At 37.1% G+C, this 22,712-nt stretch overlaps 1 protein-coding gene and 1 long non-coding RNA gene across 2 annotated transcripts in view; both read right to left on the bottom strand.

Moving 5' to 3' along the window:
* Window positions 1-5,817, bottom strand: part of LOC107690687 (collagen alpha-1(I) chain-like) — a 6,845-nt gene extending 1,028 nt beyond the window's left edge. Inside the window, exons 1-17 of the mRNA XM_016489079.1 lie at window positions 5,809-5,817; window positions 4,803-4,841; window positions 4,654-4,707; window positions 3,540-3,647; window positions 3,299-3,352; window positions 3,135-3,188; window positions 2,864-2,908; window positions 2,423-2,476; window positions 2,297-2,341; window positions 1,999-2,052; window positions 1,488-1,532; window positions 1,334-1,387; window positions 1,168-1,212; window positions 1,013-1,066; window positions 530-574; window positions 366-419; window positions 135-243 (exon numbers count right to left, since the gene is read on the bottom strand). Coding sequence (XP_016344565.1) covers window positions 135-243; window positions 366-419; window positions 530-574; window positions 1,013-1,066; window positions 1,168-1,212; window positions 1,334-1,387; window positions 1,488-1,532; window positions 1,999-2,052; window positions 2,297-2,341; window positions 2,423-2,476; window positions 2,864-2,908; window positions 3,135-3,188; window positions 3,299-3,352; window positions 3,540-3,647; window positions 4,654-4,707; window positions 4,803-4,841; window positions 5,809-5,817 — 922 coding nt within the window. The remainder of the gene's footprint in view (window positions 1-134; window positions 244-365; window positions 420-529; window positions 575-1,012; window positions 1,067-1,167; window positions 1,213-1,333; window positions 1,388-1,487; window positions 1,533-1,998; window positions 2,053-2,296; window positions 2,342-2,422; window positions 2,477-2,863; window positions 2,909-3,134; window positions 3,189-3,298; window positions 3,353-3,539; window positions 3,648-4,653; window positions 4,708-4,802; window positions 4,842-5,808) is intronic.
* A 1,346-nt stretch (window positions 5,818-7,163) lies between these two features.
* On the bottom strand, window positions 7,164-8,665 carry LOC107690694 (uncharacterized). The gene is made up of 3 exons (XR_001634478.1): window positions 8,502-8,665; window positions 7,331-7,375; window positions 7,164-7,246 (listed from the first exon to the last, which is right to left on the bottom strand). It is a non-coding gene; the product is annotated as an uncharacterized LOC107690694 (long non-coding RNA).
* Between the last annotated feature and the right edge of the window lie 14,047 nt (window positions 8,666-22,712).

Here is a 22,712-nt window from a genome sequence, read left to right as displayed (position 1 = left end):
GGGGGGGGGAGTAAAGCGTGAGAGAAAAACAAATGTGTTTTGCCAAGAAATCTTCTTTTGAAGATTATGCCTGTAGTGCATATGAAGAATATGACGTAAGGCATACTATAGAGAATCTTCTGTGAAACTGTATACCTGGATACCTGGAGCACCTGGCTGACCTTTGACACCAGGTAAGCCGGGGAGGCCTGGCTGGCCCCTCTCACCCTGAGGACCCATGATCCCTGGTGCTCCTTTTGGTCCCTAAAAACACACAGTAGAGTATAATCATAAACAGGCAATTAACTGAATCTTCCAATTATGCGTTTAAAGCTTTAGATTTTTTTTAATGCATTGTGTTGAATTTATTGTGTGCTGGTGATTACTTTTTTCCCCTTGGGTCCTCGGTCACCTTTCTCTCCATCCGGTCCTCTATTGCCCTGAATTAGAGGCATTCATTATTGAGGTAATGTATGATAAAGGACATATATTTATAAATATTTACTAAAATGTCCAATAAATACAGTGAGATTTAAATCAGATATCTTACGGTGACACCTAGAAAGCCTTTTGGACCTGGATCTCCAGTTGCACCCTAAATAATTGATTGATTGATTGATTGGTTGAATGAATGAATGAATGGTATCTTCTAACTACAACATTTAGCATACTAATTTTTCTGAATTCTCATCAGACAACAAAAAAAAAATCACTAAAAAGGACCAATCATATTATTGTATTACCAAAACATGGTTTAATTTTTTTTCAAGGCATCTGTAGTGAAAGCATTTTTCTAGCCTGCCAGAACACAGCAGCAACTTGCAATATTGCTGGGTGAAATTTAATGGAGTTTTAAAGTCAGAGTGACTTTATTCAGTCCAAATATGCATCTCTTGTATGTTAATCAGTTACAACATATACAATGCATAAAATGTTTTCTATTGGTTGCTGAAGGCCTGTTGTATGAGTTTATAAGTAATTGTATAAATGTTTTCCTCTAGCTTACATTTATTATATTGACAAACAGACTCACCATGGGCCCTTCAATGCCTTGTAGCCCTCTGTTACCTGCTGGACCCTCTGGCCCCTGAACACAAACAAAAACATCTAGGGCATCCATTTCATAAACACATAACACATGTAATTGTACATATTCTACATGTACACAGGAAAAGTTTTAAAACTTACTCTGTAACCTCTGAGACCCTGTGGACCAGCCTGACCTTTAAGTCCCTATGGAAAAAACATCCATGAACAATCTTACTTCTGATTAAATGTCACAAAAGACCCATATTTTGTGTGTTTTTCCTACTTTTTTAGTAGTAGCAATATATGCATTTCTACAAAAATGTACCTGTGATCCTGAATGACCAGGTGGGCCTCTATCTCCCTCGATCCCTCTAGGCCCCTAGGGGGAACAATCAGAACAGGTTTTGCGTTATTTCAGCCTCTGTGTATTCTCTAAGAACAGACTTCATGAAACAATGACACAAAACAATGTTGTATACCTGAGGGCCTTTCCGACCCACAGGGCCAGCAGGTCCAATATCCCCCTGTAACAGCAAAAGTGTTTTGGTTTATAACCAAGTCAATCAACTTCCAATCAGATTTCAAAACTTGTAGGTGGAATACTCAGACAATTTTGTCTTTCTTTGATAGTTTGTACTAGATCTGGATTATTTACTCGTCCTCCTGATGTTTCCTAACGCGCTTGACATTTTTTCTTCTGTTAAACAAAGAAAAATATTTTGAAGACTGTTGGTAATGAAACCAACATTGGTTCCCATTGCCTTCCATTTTATGGGCAAGAAATACAATGGAAGTCACTGGGAACCAAAACGGTTTGGCTACAAACATTCTTCAAAATATCTCCTTTTATGTTCCATAGTAGAAAGTCATATGGGTTTAGAACAACATGAGGGTGAGCAAATGATAACAGAGTTTTCATTTTTGGGTAGACTATACCTTTAAGCAATGAACCTGCACTACAAATTCAGTAAGCAAGTGTCAATCACTTACTTCTGAGCCATTAACACCTTGTGCACCAACCAATCCTGTAGCACCTGGTGCTCCCTGGCAAGACACAAACACATAACTGAGCATTATTAAGCAGGATCCATAAAAATCTCTCTGTTAAGAGTGTTTGTTACTCTTATGAAAACTTGAATAAAGAAAGTTCTTCAAACTATGTTTCATCCAAGTAAAAAATGATAAAATGGATATCCGTTATAACCAAAAAGAAACTCTTTTTTTTTGGGAAAACTGAATTGAGGACAGTGATTATTTCTTATTAAAAAAGGGGTTATTAATGACTCACTACTGTCCCAGGAGGACCACGTTTTCCATCATTCCCTGGATCCCCCTATGAAAACAACATTTTTATACTTACTGTCAAGATGAATGTAAAAATATGTTAAAACAAATTGTGAATTAAATGAATCACCTTAGGACCAGGTGGCCCAGGAATCCCTTGAAAACCTTGTAAACCAACCGGTCCCTTTAAAAAAATGTTTTATATATAAATATATCTACACTGCAAAAAATGCGTTTCTAGCTGCCCTTATTATTTGCTTATTATTTAAGCAAAATAATCTTGTTTTCTGTTTGAAATAAGATTATTTTGCTTACCCCATTGGCAGATTATTTTGCTTGTTTCAAGCAAAAACTCACTTAAATTCGACTTGTTTTTTCTGAAAACAAGACAATAATTTTTACTTGTCTAGAAAATTCTTCTTGATTTAAGAATTTTTTTTATATTTTGGCTGGAAACAAGCCAAAAAATCTAAACTAGAAAAGCATTTTTTGCAGTGTAAGGATACTAACACAAGTTACTAGTAATAATATTTAAAAGTAGCAGTTCAAGAATATGAAGTGATTTACTCACTGGAGGACCAGAAAAGCCAGTAAACCCAATGTCTCCTTTTGAGCCCTATAAATATATATACATATATAAATAAAAGGAAAACAACAAAGGCATAACCAATCATGGATTTTTCAAGATCTACATTACAACTTCAAAAAAATAATACTTTTTAGTGGTAGTGTCTCCTCCTGATCCACTAGAGGGCAGTATAGGTATTAATTTTATATACTGTATATACACAGTACATACAAATTAAATGAATTATAAATACTTCAGATGCAGGTTTCCTTACCTTCTGGCCAGTCTGTCCATTGTCTCCTCTGGGGCCAGGAGCACCAGGAAAACCCTGCTCGTAGAGGCAGAAAAACTGTTTTATGTAGATAAGTATATTATAATCCCGTGTGAGGCAGTTACAGGGGAGTGTATTTCAGAATATTATGTTGCCTCATGATGTACCTCATCTCCTTTCTCACCAGGGGGCGCTGTGTCACCTTTGTAACCATGAGGACCCTTGTTCCACAACCAGAAATATAAAACATATGGTTTTCCACAATTGAAGTACATATGTTCCACAGCTACAATTTATAGCTTTACAGAATCTATCCAAAAACATCACCATATTCACACTAGTGTCCCAACTTGAACTTTTACAACTACTACAAAAGCTACTGTAGACATCCCATGCCCTCAGTCTCACCTGTAGACCAGGGACACCTGGAGATCCTGTTGCCCCATCTGGACCTTTCTCTCCATCTCTTCCTTGAGTCCCTGCTCGGCCTCGAACACCCTTGGGTCCAATGCCACCCTATGATAAAGTGCTTGCTTGTAATTAAATCCATTAGGTGCTTTACATAAATCTGCACTAATGTTTAAAGGTATGGGGTCAGTAAGATTTTCTTTTGAAAGAAATTAATACTTTTATTCATCAAAGATGCATTAAACTGATCAAAAGTAAAGACTGCTACATTGTTGCAATCAAACTCTGTTTCAAATAAATGCTGTTTTTGAACTTTATATTCATCAAATAATTTTGAAAAAAAAAGTAGTTTCCACAAAAAAAAAAAAAAAAAATTAAGCAGCACAACTGTTATCAAAATTGATAACAATAAGAAATGTTACTTGAGCACCAAATCAGCATATTAGAATGATTTATGAAGGATCATGCGACACTGAAGATTGGAGTAATGGCTATAAAATTCAGCTTTGCCATCACAAGAATAAATCATATTTTAAATGTATTACATAGAAAACAGTTATTTTAAATAACAATAATTCATAATATTACTGTTTTTGCTGCATTTTTTCATCAAATAAATGCAGCTTTGGTTAGCATAAGAGACTTCTTTCAAAAATCTAAAAAAAATAATAATAATTTGTATTGACCACAAACTTTTTAACAGTAGTGTACCTCGTAGTAACATTTAACTGTTGTTGAAGATACCAATGAACTCTCATGGCTATTATGAACACACACACACACACACACACACACACACACACACACACACACAAAAACAGAGATACTGTAATGAATAGGTACCATATCGCCTCTTCGGCCTGGTGGTCCTGTCTGACCTGGGTCTCCAGGTAACCCCTTCAGAAATAAATCAAATCGCAGTACTATATACCAACATGCTAAACAGAAAGACACTCAAATCGAATCTGTTTGTAACATCATTTCATCATCTGTCATATTATGGTAAACCGTACTATTGCACAATGACCCTCAATTTGTTTATACTCTGCAACACAGGTTCTGCAACAATTCAGTCTGCATTAAAGATGTTCTGTATGTTTGATTGTGTACTCACAGGTAAACCTGGTCTCCCCATCTCACCCACTGGTCCAGGGTGTCCTGTCTGTCTCTGCAGGACATCAGAGAGACAGGGTTTAGTGAGAGAGACCACATGCATATATTATAATGACGTTTTGCTAATTTATTCTACTTTCAAATACTTACTGGCCATCCAGCTGCCAACAACTGGTAATAAGATGTTCTCTACAAAACAAACACATAGTATGAACAGTCACATAACATTTACTGCATCACAACATTGTTGTTGTTCACTAAAACCAAAACTAAAACTATTAAAAATAACTTAAACTTAAAAAACAAAATTAGAAATATTGCCTTGCCAACTAACTGAAATAAAATAAGTTTTAAGTTGAAGTAATAAAAATATTCAAATTGAAATACAAATAAAAATAAATGACAATAGCATATCACAAAATTACTAATACTAAAATGAAAATGAACACTGAAAATGTACAAATAAAAGTTAATTCAAAATATTAATAAATACAATAACAGTACATAAGAACATAATAAACAATACCAAAACAATGCTTATACATGTTTCAAACACATATATTTTTTAAATGTATTTATTTTATTGTTTTGTGACTGTTTAGATTGTCTCAATTGACTCATTTACTCCCACATGTGGCATTCACTATGTAATGAATATTAAATGAGCAAACAAACAAGCGGTTTCAGACCCAGCATATGCATGAATGCATAAATACAATTCAGACCGCATACGAGAGATGATGGGAAATGTTGTACCTGACTGGTGTTAAGAGGAAGAAAAAAAAACTCTGCTCAACAACAAATCCTCAATCTAAACTCTTATAACACTTAATGCCTGTATGTTTCAATTCATCTCTATAAGAAACACAAACTAGGGAGTGTTGAAAGGCATCTCTCCTGTTCAAATAGAGGAGAAGAACTGAGGGACAGTGTACGCTGTCTCTGCAGTGTGGGCTGGAAAAGCTGAGGCCTTGAACCCACATAGACACACAGTCTCTGTCACGCTGTTTTTAAATCACCCAGGCTACCTCCGCTTTATACAACATTTGTCTTGGCACATGCTCAATTTGGCAACAGGGCAGAGTTCGGCTCACTGCTGATCCAGTGAAGGTGAGTTTACGAGAAGTTGGGGAATCGGACCTCCCAGTGCACTTGCCTTCCGCATGTCCCACTGAAACAGAGGGATCTAAACATCTGTCAAAACCTCCTCACAACACTGCAACCATTATACAGAGTGCACCTGGGTAAACAGTAAAGCACCATCAACACAAACAATGTCTGTAAGGATTCAGTCTACAGTATTTCAAAGACAAATCGCCCCTAATCACCACAGAATCATTCCCATTCAGCCACATCCATCTAAACATGACATATGCACAAGGGACAAATTATATAAATCAGAGATGAAACAGTTGGAAAACGGTGGAAGGCCTGGAGGCGACCATTAAAAGCCTTAAAATGTACAGTTAACACTTGATGATCTAAAAAAAACAAAAAAAATAGCATTTAAATATTTTTTTATCATTGATCATAGCGACAAAAATCTAAGAAAAAAAGGTCAAAAAATATTTAAACGTAATTTATTTATTTAATAAAAAATGACATCATGTAGTGAAGATTTATATGGAAAATTGGGTTAATAATTTTTGCCAAAAATATGTACAAAATAAATTGACTTCATTTTCCTAAAGAATAGCCAAATTATACATTACAACATATGAAATCTGATCTTCCATATTGAAGCACTTAAATAACTTCCCTGATGAACTGGGCTAAAATAAAATTCACATACTGTAATGGCTTTTTGGTATAAATTATCAAATCAAATCAAATCATCCTTCAAGTGAAGGTATTTCAAATGGTGAAACCTGTGGGGCAGCACAGAAAGGACATGGTCTTAGAATGTACATAAAGTCTCACTCTTTATGCAAAGTACAACTCCCTCACCTACCACCCATGGCTCAATACACACACGACTCCTCTTTGGAGCACTAAACTCATCCATCATGTTCGAGGATTCTGCCAAATGATGATGAAAAAACAACATTTGGAGATTCTCCATTAAAAAAAAAAAAACATTAAATAATACCAAGTTGCCACTGCACTATAATAAGCAGATATTCACAACCATTTTGAGCTATGAGAATCTACAGGGAGGTAAAAACTGAGGTTTTACAATTACACTTAAATATATGCTCAAAAATAAAGAGTCACAAATAGATACGAGGTCTGGCAGGAACATTGAAAGCCTGGTTCATCCAGCAGTTTGAAAGACACAGGGCAGTGGCTCACTGCACCACATTCATGTTTGGTAGGGATGGGCAGGATGATCGACTAATTTATCTAGATTCATCCAATTTTTGCCAGTTTAGCTGATTTAAACTGCGGTAAATGACGTCTGTGGCTTGTCAGACTACAAACAGTGAAGCCTAACCTATAGAAGATCCTCCAGAATATGGCGTATTAAGGCCTACCATAAATACAGCCCAATCCTCCTCTGTGTTCCTCCAAAGGTAGAGGACTGGGAGTCCTGGTGGACCTGGAGGTCCTGGTATGCCCCTTGGCCCATCTGCTCCTCGGACTCCTTGAGAACCCTTATAGGACATACAGGTACAAATCAGTGTGATGCCATCCTCGCAGAACAATGTAATGAGTTGTATGAAATGTAAATTCCTCACCTTATCACCCTTGTATCCAATATAGCCCCTTTTCCCTGCACACCCCTGTGCAAACAACAAAAGCAATCTTAAACTGAGGGTCCTGCATATGAAGTAACTTTCTGGGACTTTGGCATTTATAAAAAGCATTTCATCACAACAAAGTGTGAGGTTACTGTCATCAACCATCATTCTTAGTTTTAGAGGATTGGCTTCCATGTTCAAATGTAAGCATGGACATCATGACACAGTAGAAGACGTCCATAAGACTCATGAGTCAATTAATATTTATAGGTCCATGCCCTTTTTAATCTTATGTATATTACGTAATGCGACACTCTCAGACATGCCAATTTGTAGAGCGCTGCCAAACCGCAAACCCTGCAAAGTGCACATTTAGAACTACGGCCTTATGTTTGGGTTTCATACTGGAAGGCTATCATTCAGAAGAGGGCAGATGTAGTAATGTATGGTTACAGATGTGAAGCATAGACAAAGGAATGCTCGTCTATACTCCATTAAAAGATGAAAAGATTACATAACATTCAGATTTCGGCAATAATGCATTTCGAAATATGACCAAAATATGTGTGATTACATAGTGACATTAAGAATTAGTTTTCAGACTAGCTTAATGTGACGAGTTCATAACGGGTCTGTTTGTAGCTCAAACAACAAACACTGGCAGTGGACCGTTTTTGCAGATGAAATATCACTAATGTGACCATGCCTTCAGTCTGCTACCAAATAAAAATGGCACTACTTTCAAGTCTATAGTTTAATTCAAACACAACTGTGACCCAGTCATTGATTGTAGTGAAAATGACCTCAGAGGGCTTCAGTACTAATTTTAGACTAATGTAATTTTGTTGCAATTATCATCTTATTGCTTGGGCAATAGTTTTGTACAGTCAAATGGACTATTTTTTTTAAAGAATATACAAGTAAATTTATAAAATAATTTAAACCCTTAAATTAACTCATTTAATTCATTTGAATGTAATTATTTCTATACATTACCCCTCTGAAAAGAGATTCACCACTATAATAAACCTAAATTTGTGTTTTCTATGGCATATATAGACATTAATTTCAAGTTTTTTGGATACAGATTCCAATTTGGCACATATTACAGTTAGAAAATCATGGAAAAACATGTGATTTCATCAGGATTTTAGTTGTGGTAACTTACTCTTTTGCCTGGTGGTCCAACAGGCCCTGGAGGTCCACTGAGGAGCTGGTATCTCCTTCCATCCATGCCTAATATAACATCACCATGTTTAAATGCAACTCTTTTCTTGCTTGAGTGCTTGTAGTCAGCTTGTCCACTGCCTACAAGCGATTCATATCCTTTTTTTGAGTGAACACTGACCAAAGGCTTTTTAACTACATCAAAGCTCTCTGAAGGAAGTAAGAAACCTTCTTCAGTCAGCTGGTTTAACTCAGGATGGACTGTAGGCCTGGCCAGATCCTTTTGACCAGCTGATGTCTTCACATTCAAAATAGAATCCAGGTCAGCAATGTCCCTAGAGGGCTTCAAAGGGAGCCGCTCAAAACGGCCTTCACCCAAATCTGTTTTCAGTTTTTGAGAGGCAAAGTTCTCCTCTGATGATTTCAAGGTGGTGGACTGGATCTTTTTGTCACTGGTGTCCTTATACCTGCTATGTGTGCTGATGGCGGGAGACGTGAGAAGGTCAGACTCGTCCACCACTACAAAGCCACGAAGTGAATGCTTTGAAGTTCTGTTCAGATAAGACGAAATTTCCCATTTACTATGAAGATCTTCATTCTTAGAAGAGACACTGGAGTTCTGGAAGAGAACAAAATAGACTGAGGAAATTTTTGCATGACAAACAAGATACATTAACAAAATGCTAAGGGGATAATCCATTACGTCATACTCATTAATCATCTGCAATCCAGTGTAACCGGGTACAATGCTGCACTGTGGGTATTTAAATCATTTCAATGTTATTCCTTACAGCACAAAGTGTTTACACCCTATTCACTGAAGTCAGTGCTACTTAGCTGGTAAGTATAATGATTGCATTATTACTGTCCAGAGAAAGCAGGTGGAAAACCAAATTCCATCTAAGAAAAAATGTTTGCGTATATTTTTTATTGATCATGGCAGCAGTTATTCTAATTATAATATCTAATCGTGGAGAAAAGCATCCAAAACATCCAGACAGGATGGAATTGAGCACCCTTTCTGCATTTTCTGTTTAAACCTGAAACAAGTGCCAGATGATCACCAAATCAGGTACAATAAAAATTAAGTGCATATTGCACAAAGCAGAAAAATGATCAATTGCGATAAGGTAATGGCCTACATGTGATTCTGAGCTCAGAGACCCAGAGGCTCCATCCTACTGTCTTCCTCTCTTTCTCTAACAATAAGCTACAGAGAAAGAGCAGTCAGGCACTTGACACTGTAAGGCGGCTGCCTCAGAGGAGAGGGACACTTGATCCTCTCAAGGGTGACACAGCTCCCCAAATAATTGTTTTACCCTCCTCAGTGCTACAGGGTACATCTTTGGCTAGAACTGTACCGAACACTGGAACAACTCCTGTGAGAGAAGCTGGAGCAGAACCAGATGCTACAAGACACAAATACACTTTGTTCAGAAGATCAGCCAGTGGGATGTTTGAGAGGATGTTTGAGAGTAGATGTTCTGCATATTCCGTGTTTAGGTTTAAATGGGTTTAAATTGCTAGTTTCTACAATAAAACACCAAAAATGTAACTCCATTTTACTCATACTTTATTGTTGAAAGGTTTGGGTACAATAAGTTTTTTGTTGTTGTTTTTTTATTTTTTTTTGAGAGAGAGAGAGAGAGAGAGAGAAGAAGAGAGAGAGAGAGAGAGAGAGAGAGAGAAATTAATTGAGTTTCAAAAATAAATACAAAACTTATCCTAATTGAAAGAAAACAATTTGACAAAAAGATTGAATCCAATATTTGGTGATAATACAGCATAATGAGAGACTTATAAGCTATTTTTTGTAGATCAGTCATTTTTGTGACTTTGTGCCATATTTGACCACAAGTGTAACAAGGTGGGGAAAATAATCCAAGTACAAAAATTATCCCAAAAATTTGGGAAGTAGTTATACCCTGTGTGAGTGAAGTCGACAGGTTTTTGACCAATGTGATAACATGAACTACCATTTTCAGGAAAAACTAAATCCTCTCCAGATCAAAATAACCCAAACACAATGTAAGGGTAAAGCAAAACATTTGACAAAAATAAGTTTGCAAGGCTTTAAGTTTAAACTATATAGACATTTGTTTAAAATTAAGACAAACTTTGCAGTAAAATACACGTTTGGGCAGGTGTGAACTACAACATCTGTGTGAACCCCAAGGAAACTAACTTCATACATCTACTAAAATGACCCTGAGACAAGTTATTTGAATAGTCACAAAAATGGCTCTGAAAAGTGAAGCTAGTTCTGAGAAAACTTCAGCATCGTTTGCAGATGTCACTTCCACTTTCACTCTTCACTACACTGTCATTTGTGGTTTACCATCATTTATTTATATTCTATCTAACGATGACACTTCTGGTTAGATGCAGTTTCATTGGCTCTGTACAGTACTTGACAATGACAACAAATCGGTTTCAAACTGAAACTCTATAATGCTAAAGATCTAAAACTGAAAGTGACTGAGACATCAGTATCAGATCTTCCAGTGAGAAGGTCATAACTACTAACTCAGTCTGGAGGTTTACAGATAAAAACTGGAAGAGAGACTGGAAAATGATAAAGCACAATGTCAGAGTTTGGACCTCGACGCCCAGGGAAGGATATTATCAGTGTTCATCACGGCTAACCCAACAGTGAATAGAAACACCATAAATCATGGTTAAGACACAGGTATGAGGGAAATCCTTGCAGGTCATTTGTTGAGGGACCCAGCTGGGCAAATCTGACACTCGCATCAAGAAACTCACCTGGAACATTTTTGTGGATCATCAGAAAGGAAATCAGGGTGCAACTGGTAAAGAAGAAGAAAACTAGACAGTATACAGTTTACTTGGCTACCAATGACCTCAGCACCTCAGGTCAATCAGATTATCTGGACCAAAACACCCACTTAACATGTTGTTCACCTCCAATTCTATTGATGTCTTACGATCTCCTTAACCTCCATTCAAACTGCAGTTCCCAGTCCATTTGCCCTCTTAGTTTATCCCTGTTCAGCAAGTGAACATGTTCACAGGAAGGTCTCCATTGCTGATTTATGAACGATGAGACAAAGAGCTCTAAACTCACCTCTCTGAAAGTTTAGACACGTCAACTAATACAAGAGCCGTCTAAACTCAATACAATGTGATATTATACATTTACACTTTTTGTCTTTAGAATAAACAAGCCGAATATTAGATAAAAACAGATCATAAAACAACTTTTAATATATAAAAAAATTGTGCACGATACTTGCGCTAAACATCAAAACAAAATCTGACCATCTAATAATGAATAATGAAGTGAAGCACAATTAAAAAGAAAGACATGTATTTGTTTCCTACCATGGCTTTCCATTTGCCCTCCACATGCAATCCAAGCAGAAGAAGATCTAGTACAAGGTAACATCCCATAAAGACACAGCACACCATGATTGCTGGAGATACACACTGCACCACAGTCTCTGTATCCCTGCTAAAGATCCCAGACAGTGCAAGCTTTCTCCAAGTGCCCTCCCAGAGAGAGAACCTCCCAGACACAGGAGCTGTGCCCAGGCTTCACACACTCAAGCCAACTAAGCCTTCAGGCAGCCATTAAGATGAACAGCACCCAAATAAAATGTGCAACAGCCACTTGTCCTATTTGTGTCCTATTTGAATCATGTCTGCAGAACAAAATGAGCTATTAGGTTATCTTGAGGGTGACAGGATATACACCACTGTTCAAAAGTTTGGGGTCAGTAAGATTTGTATTTATCTACTTATTTATTTTGAAATAAGGCTCTTATTTTCACCAATGCTGCATTTATTTGATCAAAAATACAGTAAAAATAATAATACTGTGCATCCTTGCTAAATAAAAGTATTTATTTCTTTAAAAAAAAAAAAAAAACTTCTGAGCCAAAAGCTTTATAAAGCTCTATTACATGTCCCTCGGTCACGACTTAAATTAAAAGGAGACAGAGCCTTTGCAGTCGCTGCTCCACGTTTGTGGAATCAGTTGCCACCTGACATTAGGAGTGCTTCTTCTGTTTCTATTTTCAAGTCCAGACTTAAGACACATTTTTACTCTCTCGCCTTTCCGGGCTATTAATTGAATGTGTAACTGTTGTTGTTGTCGATATTCCTATTTTTATTATTATTATTGTTGTTATTTAAAATTTTACTCTATTTTAGAATTTGCTGTATTTTATTATTGGTTTTGTTCGCCACTTTGGTCAGTGTAACGCTGAATTTTAAATGTGCTCTATAAATAAAACTTACTTGCAAACTTTTGAATGGTAGCTTATGTACTTTGTAATATTGGCTTCAATTTAAAATGGGATGAAACTGATGTCTTTTAAGTTGGGAACGCTCAAAGCTGCTGCACTTAAACTGAAAGAGTTTCATCCAAGAATAAAAAATCTATCATCATTTACTCACCAAATTACTCACCTTTCCTTAAGACATGCTTTCTGCCATGGAACACAAGAGGAAATGTTTAGCAGAATGTTCATGTTGCTGTTTTCCATACAATAAAAGTTAATAGTGAGCAAAGGTACAAAAATGCTTAAAAGCACACCATAAAAGTATCCATATGACCCATGTGCTATATTCCAAGTCTTCTGTGACTAACAGAAAGCTAAATCACCCTCCACTGCAGATCTCAAATCTCATTTGGCCAAAATTGGTTATGAGACACATGAACCAATGACGTTTGGCATTACTGAAGTAAAACCTTTGACATGCCGTATTATCTGTGATAATGAGAACATGAATGACATTTGAAAGCTACAGTGGTGAAGCCAATGGATACATTTCAGTTTTTCCTTAAACATAGTGACTGGTTTCAAAAGACTTGGAATATAGTACGAGTCATATGGGCTACTTTCATGTGCTCTGTCAGTTTTAGAGCTTAACAGCTTGATAGATAAGAGAGACAAAAAGGACACATGCTTGGAAACTTCATATCAAAGCCAAATTAGAACCTACTTTAGATTTTACATAAACAAAGAATTTCTCCATCACTGCTGAACCGTGACGAATAGAAAACACATTCAGACAACTGAAGCCTGCTGAGACTGACACACAAACACACTCACACTCACACACACACACACACACACACACACACACACACTCACACTCACACTCACACTCACACACACACTCACACACACACTCACACACACACTCACACACTCACACACACACACAAAAGCAGCAGAGAAGAGACAGATTTATGAAAGCACTGGTGAACCATCAATTAGAAATGACAATTTGTTCCAGAAATAAACTTGATGAGGTTAGTCAAATTCAAAGCAAGTTTTTAAGCAGACCTCCAGCTCTCAGAATCAAAGCAGTGGGATGCTGCGTGACCACAAGGTCATTAAAACAGAGAGGATTAGGGTAATGGCTGCCATAGTAACAGAGGTAACTCAAGGAGATCAATCACAGATGAAGACTCTCTTGCTTGACTTTCCTGTGGGACCCTGACTCTGAGGTTTTCTCAGTTTCACTGGTGGTGGGTGTTGGAAGTCATGATTCCAAATAGCCTAATTAATCAAGCAGCAGAAATCACAAGGAATGATGGGAGACGGTAGGGCTGCACGATTATGACAAAAATCATAATTGTCGATTATTCCTTTGAAATTGTAATTGCGATTATTAATTACGATTATCACAATTTACATTGAATGATGTTTATACCATTGTTTGATGTAACTGCATGCCGTATTTTTATATTAAAATAAACAAGCTGAAAACACTCTAACTGAAAAATCTTTAGTGCTTTTCTATAGTATTAAGCCTCAAATGTCAACTATACATCGTATTGGTTTCTTCTTTAAATTATAAAAATGTAAAAATATGAATGTATTATAATGTTATACTAAAACTAAAATTAAAATAATGGGAAAAACCTTTAAGATACGCATCTTAAGCATGCAGAATAACATAAGTGGACTTTGAACGATTAATTGCCGCTTTGAATGTAATTGTGGCATCCATAATTGTAATCGTAATTAGAAATGTGATTAATTGTGCAGCCCTAGGAGACGGTCTTTTCATCTGACATATTCAGTGTGCATGTATCTACCATGTGGTTCATAAGTCTGAGACCAAAGGCAAAACATTTTTTAGCAATTATTTCTTACCAATTCTTTTATTACAAATTGCATTATTTGAAATTTTACATTATTTTAGTGAAAGTTCCAAATTTTTTTTTTTTTTTAGCATTGGTTACGGATATTAGGTATGTACTTAAAACAACTAAATCTTTCAGCTTATTTTCTGGTTTAAATGATATTATGGATCCCAGAATTTTAATGTGGACTTTTGGACCCCACAGTTATGTAAACCTACATTTCTTTATGGGTGAATATTAAACAAAACTTCACACTTTTTCTAAGTTTATATCTACTTTATAACTTATTTTTTAGCTTCAGAAGGGTGCACTAAATTACAGTGCAAACATCATAATTACATGCCTAACCTTTATGAGGCCAGAATAAATGGATGATAGACAAACATTTCCAGGAACATTTCCATGCTGTGCTGATGGATATGTGCAGAACAGAACTCCCAGAGTTTCTCTGCCTCATCTAGATTTACTTCATACAGGAATGATCAAGAGTTAAAGGGGTCATATGATGCGATTTCAAGTTCTCGCTGTAGTATTTTTACTGCTGCCGCCATGTCTTGGAGACGCTGTGTGTTTCAATGTGAAAGCGAAACTACTTTGTTTGGCCTTCTAATGTGTTTTTTTTAACCTTAAACCACAAACACATTTCATTACACCAAATACACAAAATAATGTTCTTTTTTAGCAACGTCATATAACCCCTTTAACACAAAAGTAAATCTAAGATTATATCTGCCACAATTCTCAAATGCTGCTCACTAATTACCTGGTGTTTAAGGGAGGACGGTATTTTGTCAAGTGTGGCAGTATTGTCCTCCAGTAGTTCATTAAACTTTGGTTAGCTGATAACAGACAACATTATGTAAAGTCAGCCTAAATTATGCTTCAAACGAAACCATATCCAGATGCAGGGGTGAGCTCTGCACCATCTCTGATAAATGGGATGGTACTGGAATTCCCCTGTGTAAAATGCCACCTCCTGGGGGAAGATGATCTTGATCTTTGACCTTAAAGCAGTTCACGGTTAAATAATACAACTGTTTTCTTTGTGTCAATTTGTAGTGTGTGAAACCATACCAGAACACAGTTATCATCTCACTTCCTACGGGCTATAATGGGCCAAATGAGCTTGGCTTCACTTGCTTTTTGGAGACTTGCTTTACTTGTAATCATGATAAGTGATGATCATTATGGTATGTTTTGTGACATCCACAGCCATGGTCCAATTGCTGGCGTAATGAAGTGAAATTCATTCTGACAGATATGAAATAATAAAATCATTACAGCTATTTCAAATCACTTTAAAATGTGTTCAGAGAACAGTGAATGCTGAATATTAATCTCAATAATTATGGAATATGTACAAAATGTTCATGTCTACATAAAGAGTAAATCTTTTCAATTAACATCTATTTTTTCTACTCTCTGAACAACTAACGGATATAATATTTCCTCTTCTCATGCGCTAGATTTTATTTAGATTTGTCATTCTAACTCAAACACTTTTACAAGTTTCCATTAGGAATGCATTTATATCAAAACTGTAGCTCATACTGAAAAGCCAATAATTATATGTATATGTAATGGCCGATAACTGATAAATGGCCAGTATTAAAATTATGTTATTTTGTCAAAATAAATTAAAAATTAAACACAAAAATTAAAATCATTCATTTAAAAAGATACAAGTCATTTTAGGCATTGCAGCATTAGAATGCACAGTATGAAAAATTTTACCTAGAAATAGGGAATTAATTCATAAAAAGTGGCCACTAATTACTAAATTGTGGGAACAAATTCTTAAGTTGCGGCCACAATATCTATTTTTTTCCTGCATGTCAAATGTGGGGCTCAATAACTCTATACTTTACACTGACACTCTTGCAACCTTATTAATGGCACTGTCATTTTATTGTCTCTGCATATGTGAATTTTTGTACATACCAGTATTGTTTATTGTATTCTGTTTTGCCTATAGTCTGTGGAGTGAAACTTTTTTTTCTGAGAAGAGAGATTTTCATAGTACTTTGTACATGACAACAACTTTGACTAAAATTAAATATTCAATGCTGACAGATACCAATAAATTAAAAATGCTGTATGATATAATTTACCATACTGAATCATATGATATATTGTACATCCATAGTTTCCATGAAACACCCAAACAGAGGACTGTGGATGAAGCTACACCCACAGCCAACTATGCAGACAGTGTCTAGCAAAATATAGTAGGTGCAATCATAAACCCAAGCTTGTGAGGTGCAGTCTTTAACAATCAATTCATAATATATGTAACACGTCAGCCCAGGAAACTTCTAAAAGTATGTCCTGCAGTGCACAGAGCTCACTTAAAGTGCAAAGCAATATAGGTGTCTAATAACTTTCCAGGCGATTTGCAAGCTTTGGAGCCGTTCCTGAAGTATACCAGCAAATTCTCAGGCTGCCCTTGTGTTTATCAAACACGGCCCCACTGTCTCAGCACAGTTCCTTTCTGTTACAGCACTGTGCTGAAATGACAGTTCCCATGATGATAATTTATCATCACCCTCCCCATGTAGGAACATACAGCAACAGCTTTATGAGGACAAATGAGAAGTCCGAGTGATCCCTTCTTTCCCATTTATTCAATTTCCTGACCTCTAAAATCCATATCTCTCCTCCAGTTGAGGTTCATTCTCCCCACATTGTACTCAGGCTTTGTCCATTCATAGCTGCATAATTACTCACCGTGGCTGTATCTGAGCTTTTATGCTATAAATCATACACAGATCGCTTGTAAACTGACTTTTGGGCCTAATGTGCCGAAGAGTCACGTGACCTCGACCAGCAATGTGGCTGTAAGTTTCTAGGCTCGTCCTCAAATCCAAATAAAGTTAATATATTGAGTAATTCCGTGCTAAGAATCGTACTCATTTGATTACTAATGTTGTCTAGTAAATCTGCAACAAAAAAGGGAATGTACAAATTCCCCGGTTAAGAAAAGACCAAAAGAAATCATAGGCCTATCAACCGAGGAACTCGACAACGCCATCTTAAGAGCTGTTAAACAGGCCCTGACAGAGCAACAACAGCACTTCGATAAGGCAGTTCAGGCAGCGGTCAAAGGGGCTGTAGATAACTTGGTGATACTGTTTTTGGCGGCCTGTTTTCGTTTTGGTCAACGAAAATGAAGAGACATTTTAGCATAGTTTTTATTTTGTAAACCACATTTAGTCTCGTTTTTATTCGTCAACAATATTGCATTATACATTTAATTATAGTCATCGTCACATGACCAGCATTTACGTTGCGTCTCGTCTCGTTTTCATCACGTGATAAAGGTTCGTTGATGACGATATTTAGTCATAATTTTCGTTGACGAAAGCAACACTAGGTGATACCACAACTAACAGATCTGAAATGTCAAGTCAAGCAGGCGAATGAATCTGTCAGCGGTCTCGCACGCAACGTTGAAGAGCTGGGTAAATCCTTACGAAAAGTGAACTCTCGATTTGATTCCCTTCACGCTACTGTACAAGCTCAAAATCAAGATATTAGAGACCACGATCAACAGATTGTATCACTCCCCGCAAGATTAACGGAGATGGAACACAGGAACCGCCGCTCGAATTTAGGCTAGTGGGCTTACCAGAATCCGAAGAGGGATCGGACCCGATTGGGTTTCTCAAGAAGTTTTTACTGCTGTGGATACCCTCCCTGGCTGGTCGTGAGATCAAAATTGAGAGAGCACATCGCCTTTACAACAGGAGGGAAACTGAATCCTCAGGCAATTCTGAAAGGTGCGAGGGAGGCTTGCCCTGTGAAACACAAGGAACGGATCCTATCCTTCTATCCCGATTTCAGTAATGAGATGGCGAGAAAGCGGATGGAATTCAACCAAGTTCAAAAGAAGATGATAGCCCTTGGTCTCAGGTCATTCCTCGTTTACCCAGCTGAACTCAAATTGACACACCAAGGTCAATCTCTGATCTTTAAAACACCACAAGCAGAGAAATTCCTCGACTCCAAGGAGATTCTGGTAACTCCATTAAAGAAACCGTCAGCAACAGCTTCGATGATGGGACATCAACGCAATTCCTGGGAAGATGATGGGCAGGAGATGACTACCTAGGATGGAAGTTATGGTACGTTCCCCAGAAAGACATTGTGTGTTTGGATGCTACGAAGGTTCGGTCTGTTTATTTGTGTTTATGTAAATGCATTTGTAACGCACGGGATGTCGTGTGAAGAAATCGGGGAATGATGAAATTAAGTTAATTGCATTGCCATCTAAAAAGAGTCACGGCTCGTGATTCTGTTTTTGTTTTTTCTTCTCAAGCCTCGGGGTCGCTATACATGACCTGGCGGCTGGTGTACATAGTTATAACTCTCAGCACAATTGTTCGTTTACTTAGGATGTTAGATATCATAAACAATGTCTGGTCACATGGAGATATGCTTTCAAAATCCCATTCTGTATAATGTACGTTACTCTCTTTGTCTGAATGGCGGGGCTCTATATTATTAGTTGGAATGTACGCGGGCTGAACTCTCCTATGAAGCGCACAAGATGCTTGGAATTTTTACATTGTAAATCTGTATCCATAGCATTAATTCAAAAGTCGCATTTAAAATCTGTCGATGTCCATTTGTTTTAAAAACAGACAATTCAAGTTGGTGGCGCACTCCTGTGCTGACACTAAAACAAAGGGAGTTCTAATCTTAGTACGTAGAAAATTACAGATATCAATAGACTATACAGAGAATCTGATGAATGGAAGATGTGTATGTGCTCTTGTTGAAATTAATAATACTAAGATGCTTTTGGCCTCTGTTTATGCCCCAAATACATTTAATCCATCATTTTTTATGTCACTGGAAAAAAAGTTTAAGCAAATTTCCTGATATACCCCTTATTATAGGAGGCGACTTTAACTCTTATCTAGACCCAGTGATGGACCGATCATCTGGGGGACAATCCTCTCCCTCAATTTCGTCGCTTGCGTTTAAAACATTTATATCCAATTTAAACTTAGTTGATTTATGGCGCTTTAGAAATAACAATTTGAAAGATTTCTCTTTTTATTCAGCTCGGCATCACACATATTCTAGGATCGATTATATATGTGTTTCACCATCTCTGATTAACAGTATTCCGCATATAACGATGTTACCCATTCTCATTTCTGATCACTCTCCGATACTTTGCAATATTATCCCCTCTACCTTCACTCCCAAGTTTTATAGGTGGCGATTTAATGACAGTCTGTTGAAAAATTCAGAATTTATGGTGCAAATTAATCAACAGATTAAGGAGTTCTTGGAGATTAATAGATCACATTGTAAAAATCCACAGATATTATGGGAGACTTGCAAGGGTTTTATAAGAGGGTTTTGTATAGCTTTCTCTTCAAAATTTAAAGCATCGAGAACGAGGAGACTGTCGGAGATTGAACAAGAGGTGGAGACTTTGGAGGGACAACAAAAAGTACAATTCACGGAGCAAAGAAGTAATATTATATCCGCTTTAAGGGGGGAATATAATTCTCAGTCTTTGCATAAAGCTGAGTTCATCGTGCATAGAACCAGACTAAAATATTATTTTCAGGGAGACAGACCTTGTCAGATGTTGGCGTGGAAACAAACAAAATGAGGCAAAATGCTCAATAAACTCCATAAGAAATAATGAGGGTGATATTGTAACAGCCCAAACAAATTAATCAGGTATTTTATGATTTTTACAAGAGTTTATACACTTCTGATAATCCAGTAGATTTGCATGAATGTAAAACCTTTCTTAATAGCATTACTTTACCAAAATTGCAATTGGCAGATATAGATTTTTTGGAGGACCCCCTAACACTGGAGGAGTTAAAGATAGCAGTAAAATCTCCTCAAAAAGGGAAATCTCCGGGCTCAGATGGAATTCCCCCTGAGCTTTATCTGGCCTTGTTGGACACAGTAGGAGCATTAATATTAGATTCTATAAACTATGCTCTAGAACATAAACATTTCATAGGGATCAAAAGACTGCTCTTATAACATTACTGTTAAAAGATGGAAAAGATCCCATGGAATGCTCCAGCTATCGCCCCATATCACTGATATGTGGAGATACTAAATTATATGCCAAAGCTCTTGCGCTATGATTGGATAAGGTAATGGATAAATTAATCCATTTTGATCAAACAGGCTTTATTAGGGGTCGTTTGGCAGCAGATAATGTCCGCAGATTGTTTCACATTTTGGAGATGGCAGAATTGCTTACTGAAGACTGGGCTGTGCTCTCTTTGGACGCAGAAAAGGCCTTTGACAGGCTGGAGTGGCCATACCTGTGGGCAGTAATGAAACATTTGGGATTCGGTCCAAGATTTTTATCTATGATACAAATCTTATACGAAACTCCCCTGGCCTCTGTTATCACAGGCACATGTCAGTCTTTACCTTTTCCATTGCAGAGGGACACACGACAAGGCTGCCCTCTTTCACCATTATTATTTGCGTTATCATTAGAACCCATTGCACAAGCCATAAGAGAGCACAAATCTATATACCCCATTGTTGTTCATGGCTCTAAACATTCTATATCACTTTATGCAGATGACATTCTTTTGTTCCTCTCCAACGTCAAAGTATCAATCTCACAAGTGTTATCCCCGTTCAATGAATTTAAGAATTTAGCAGGTTATAAAATAAATTGGCAGAAATCCACACTACTCCCTCTAAATTCATCTGCCACTAATGTTCAATATCCTCCCTCCATTCCTGTAAGTAATGTTATTTCTTATTTAGGCATTAAAATGTATGCAAAGTTATCAGAAATTATTCACAAAAATTATAGGGAAATCTCTCAAAAGGTGACAGAAGATCTACAGCGTTGGAATACTCTCCCAATTTCTTTACAAGGAAGAATTTTTATTGTTAAGATGAAGATTCTTCCTCGCCTCAATTTCTTGTTTTTCATGATTCCAATTTCTCCTCCACCTAAGTTTCTTGAGCAAACCCAATCTTTGATCTCCAAATTCATATGGAACAATAAACGAGCTAGAATTAAGTCTTCCACTTTGCAGCGTCCTAAATTGATGGGAGGGTTGTCTCTCCCTAACTTAAAACTTGTGTCTGATTAGGGTTGGAGCTGAACTCTGCAGGACTGCGGCTCTCTAGGACCGAACTTGCCTACCCCTGTTATGGTCAAATATGAGTGAAACATCTCGAAATTGGAGTCACCAACTTATTCATTTTAAAACCATCCATAGAGCTTATGCGACGCCATATAGACGATACAGAATGGGATTAACATCTTCATATGGAACAATAAACGAGCTAGAATTAAGTCTTCCACTTTGCAGCGTCCTAAATTGATGGGAGGGTTGTCTCTCCCTAACTTAAAACTTTATTACTGGGCATTTCAACCAAGAGCTTTAAGGGTCTGGATGGACGAGAATTATAAGGTGCCTTGGAAATCCATAGAGACCGCATTGGTGCAGCCTAATAGGCTTCAAGATCTTCCATACACAGATTTAAAAGGCAAGAAATTTAAAGTTAAATTTGGCATTATAATTGCTAATTGTTTGGCAGTATGGAAAAAAGCAGAGAAACGGTTTGAAACGGTACCTAAATGTCATAAACTTTCCCCCCTATGGAATAATACTAATATATTGACAGGAAAGAAACCTTTCACATGCCCACTTTGGGCCTCTAATGGAATTTGCACGCTGGGAGATATCTATACTAAAGATGGGTTATATTGATTTCATAATTTACAGACTTTGTTTGACATACCTGGTTCTTCTTTTTTTTCTTTATTTGAGACTGAGATCAGCCACGAAGGCTTACGGAGTTCCATGGAACACATCACTATCTTCGCACCCAATGGCAGGATTGTTTGATCCTGCAAAAGAGTCTAGAGGCCTGGTTTCCCAAATTCATAACTCTCTTTTAAAAACACAGTGTAAACGTTTGTCAATTGAGGTAGTGTGGGAAAAGGATTTAGAACAGGCTGGACTTCGTCCTGATTGGCTTATGGTATGGTCCAGGGGTAGGCAAGTTCGGTCCTAGAGAGCCGCAGTCCTGCAGAGTTCAGCTCCAACCCTGAAAAAAAAACTCACC

The sequence above is a fragment of the Sinocyclocheilus anshuiensis genome, unplaced genomic scaffold (genome assembly GCF_001515605.1).
Source record: "Sinocyclocheilus anshuiensis isolate Anshui unplaced genomic scaffold, SAMN03320099.WGS_v1.1 scaffold2041, whole genome shotgun sequence".
In the NCBI taxonomy this organism is placed as follows: domain Eukaryota; kingdom Metazoa; phylum Chordata; class Actinopteri; order Cypriniformes; family Cyprinidae; genus Sinocyclocheilus; species Sinocyclocheilus anshuiensis.
This window is presented reverse-complemented; position numbering and strand designations above follow the sequence as displayed.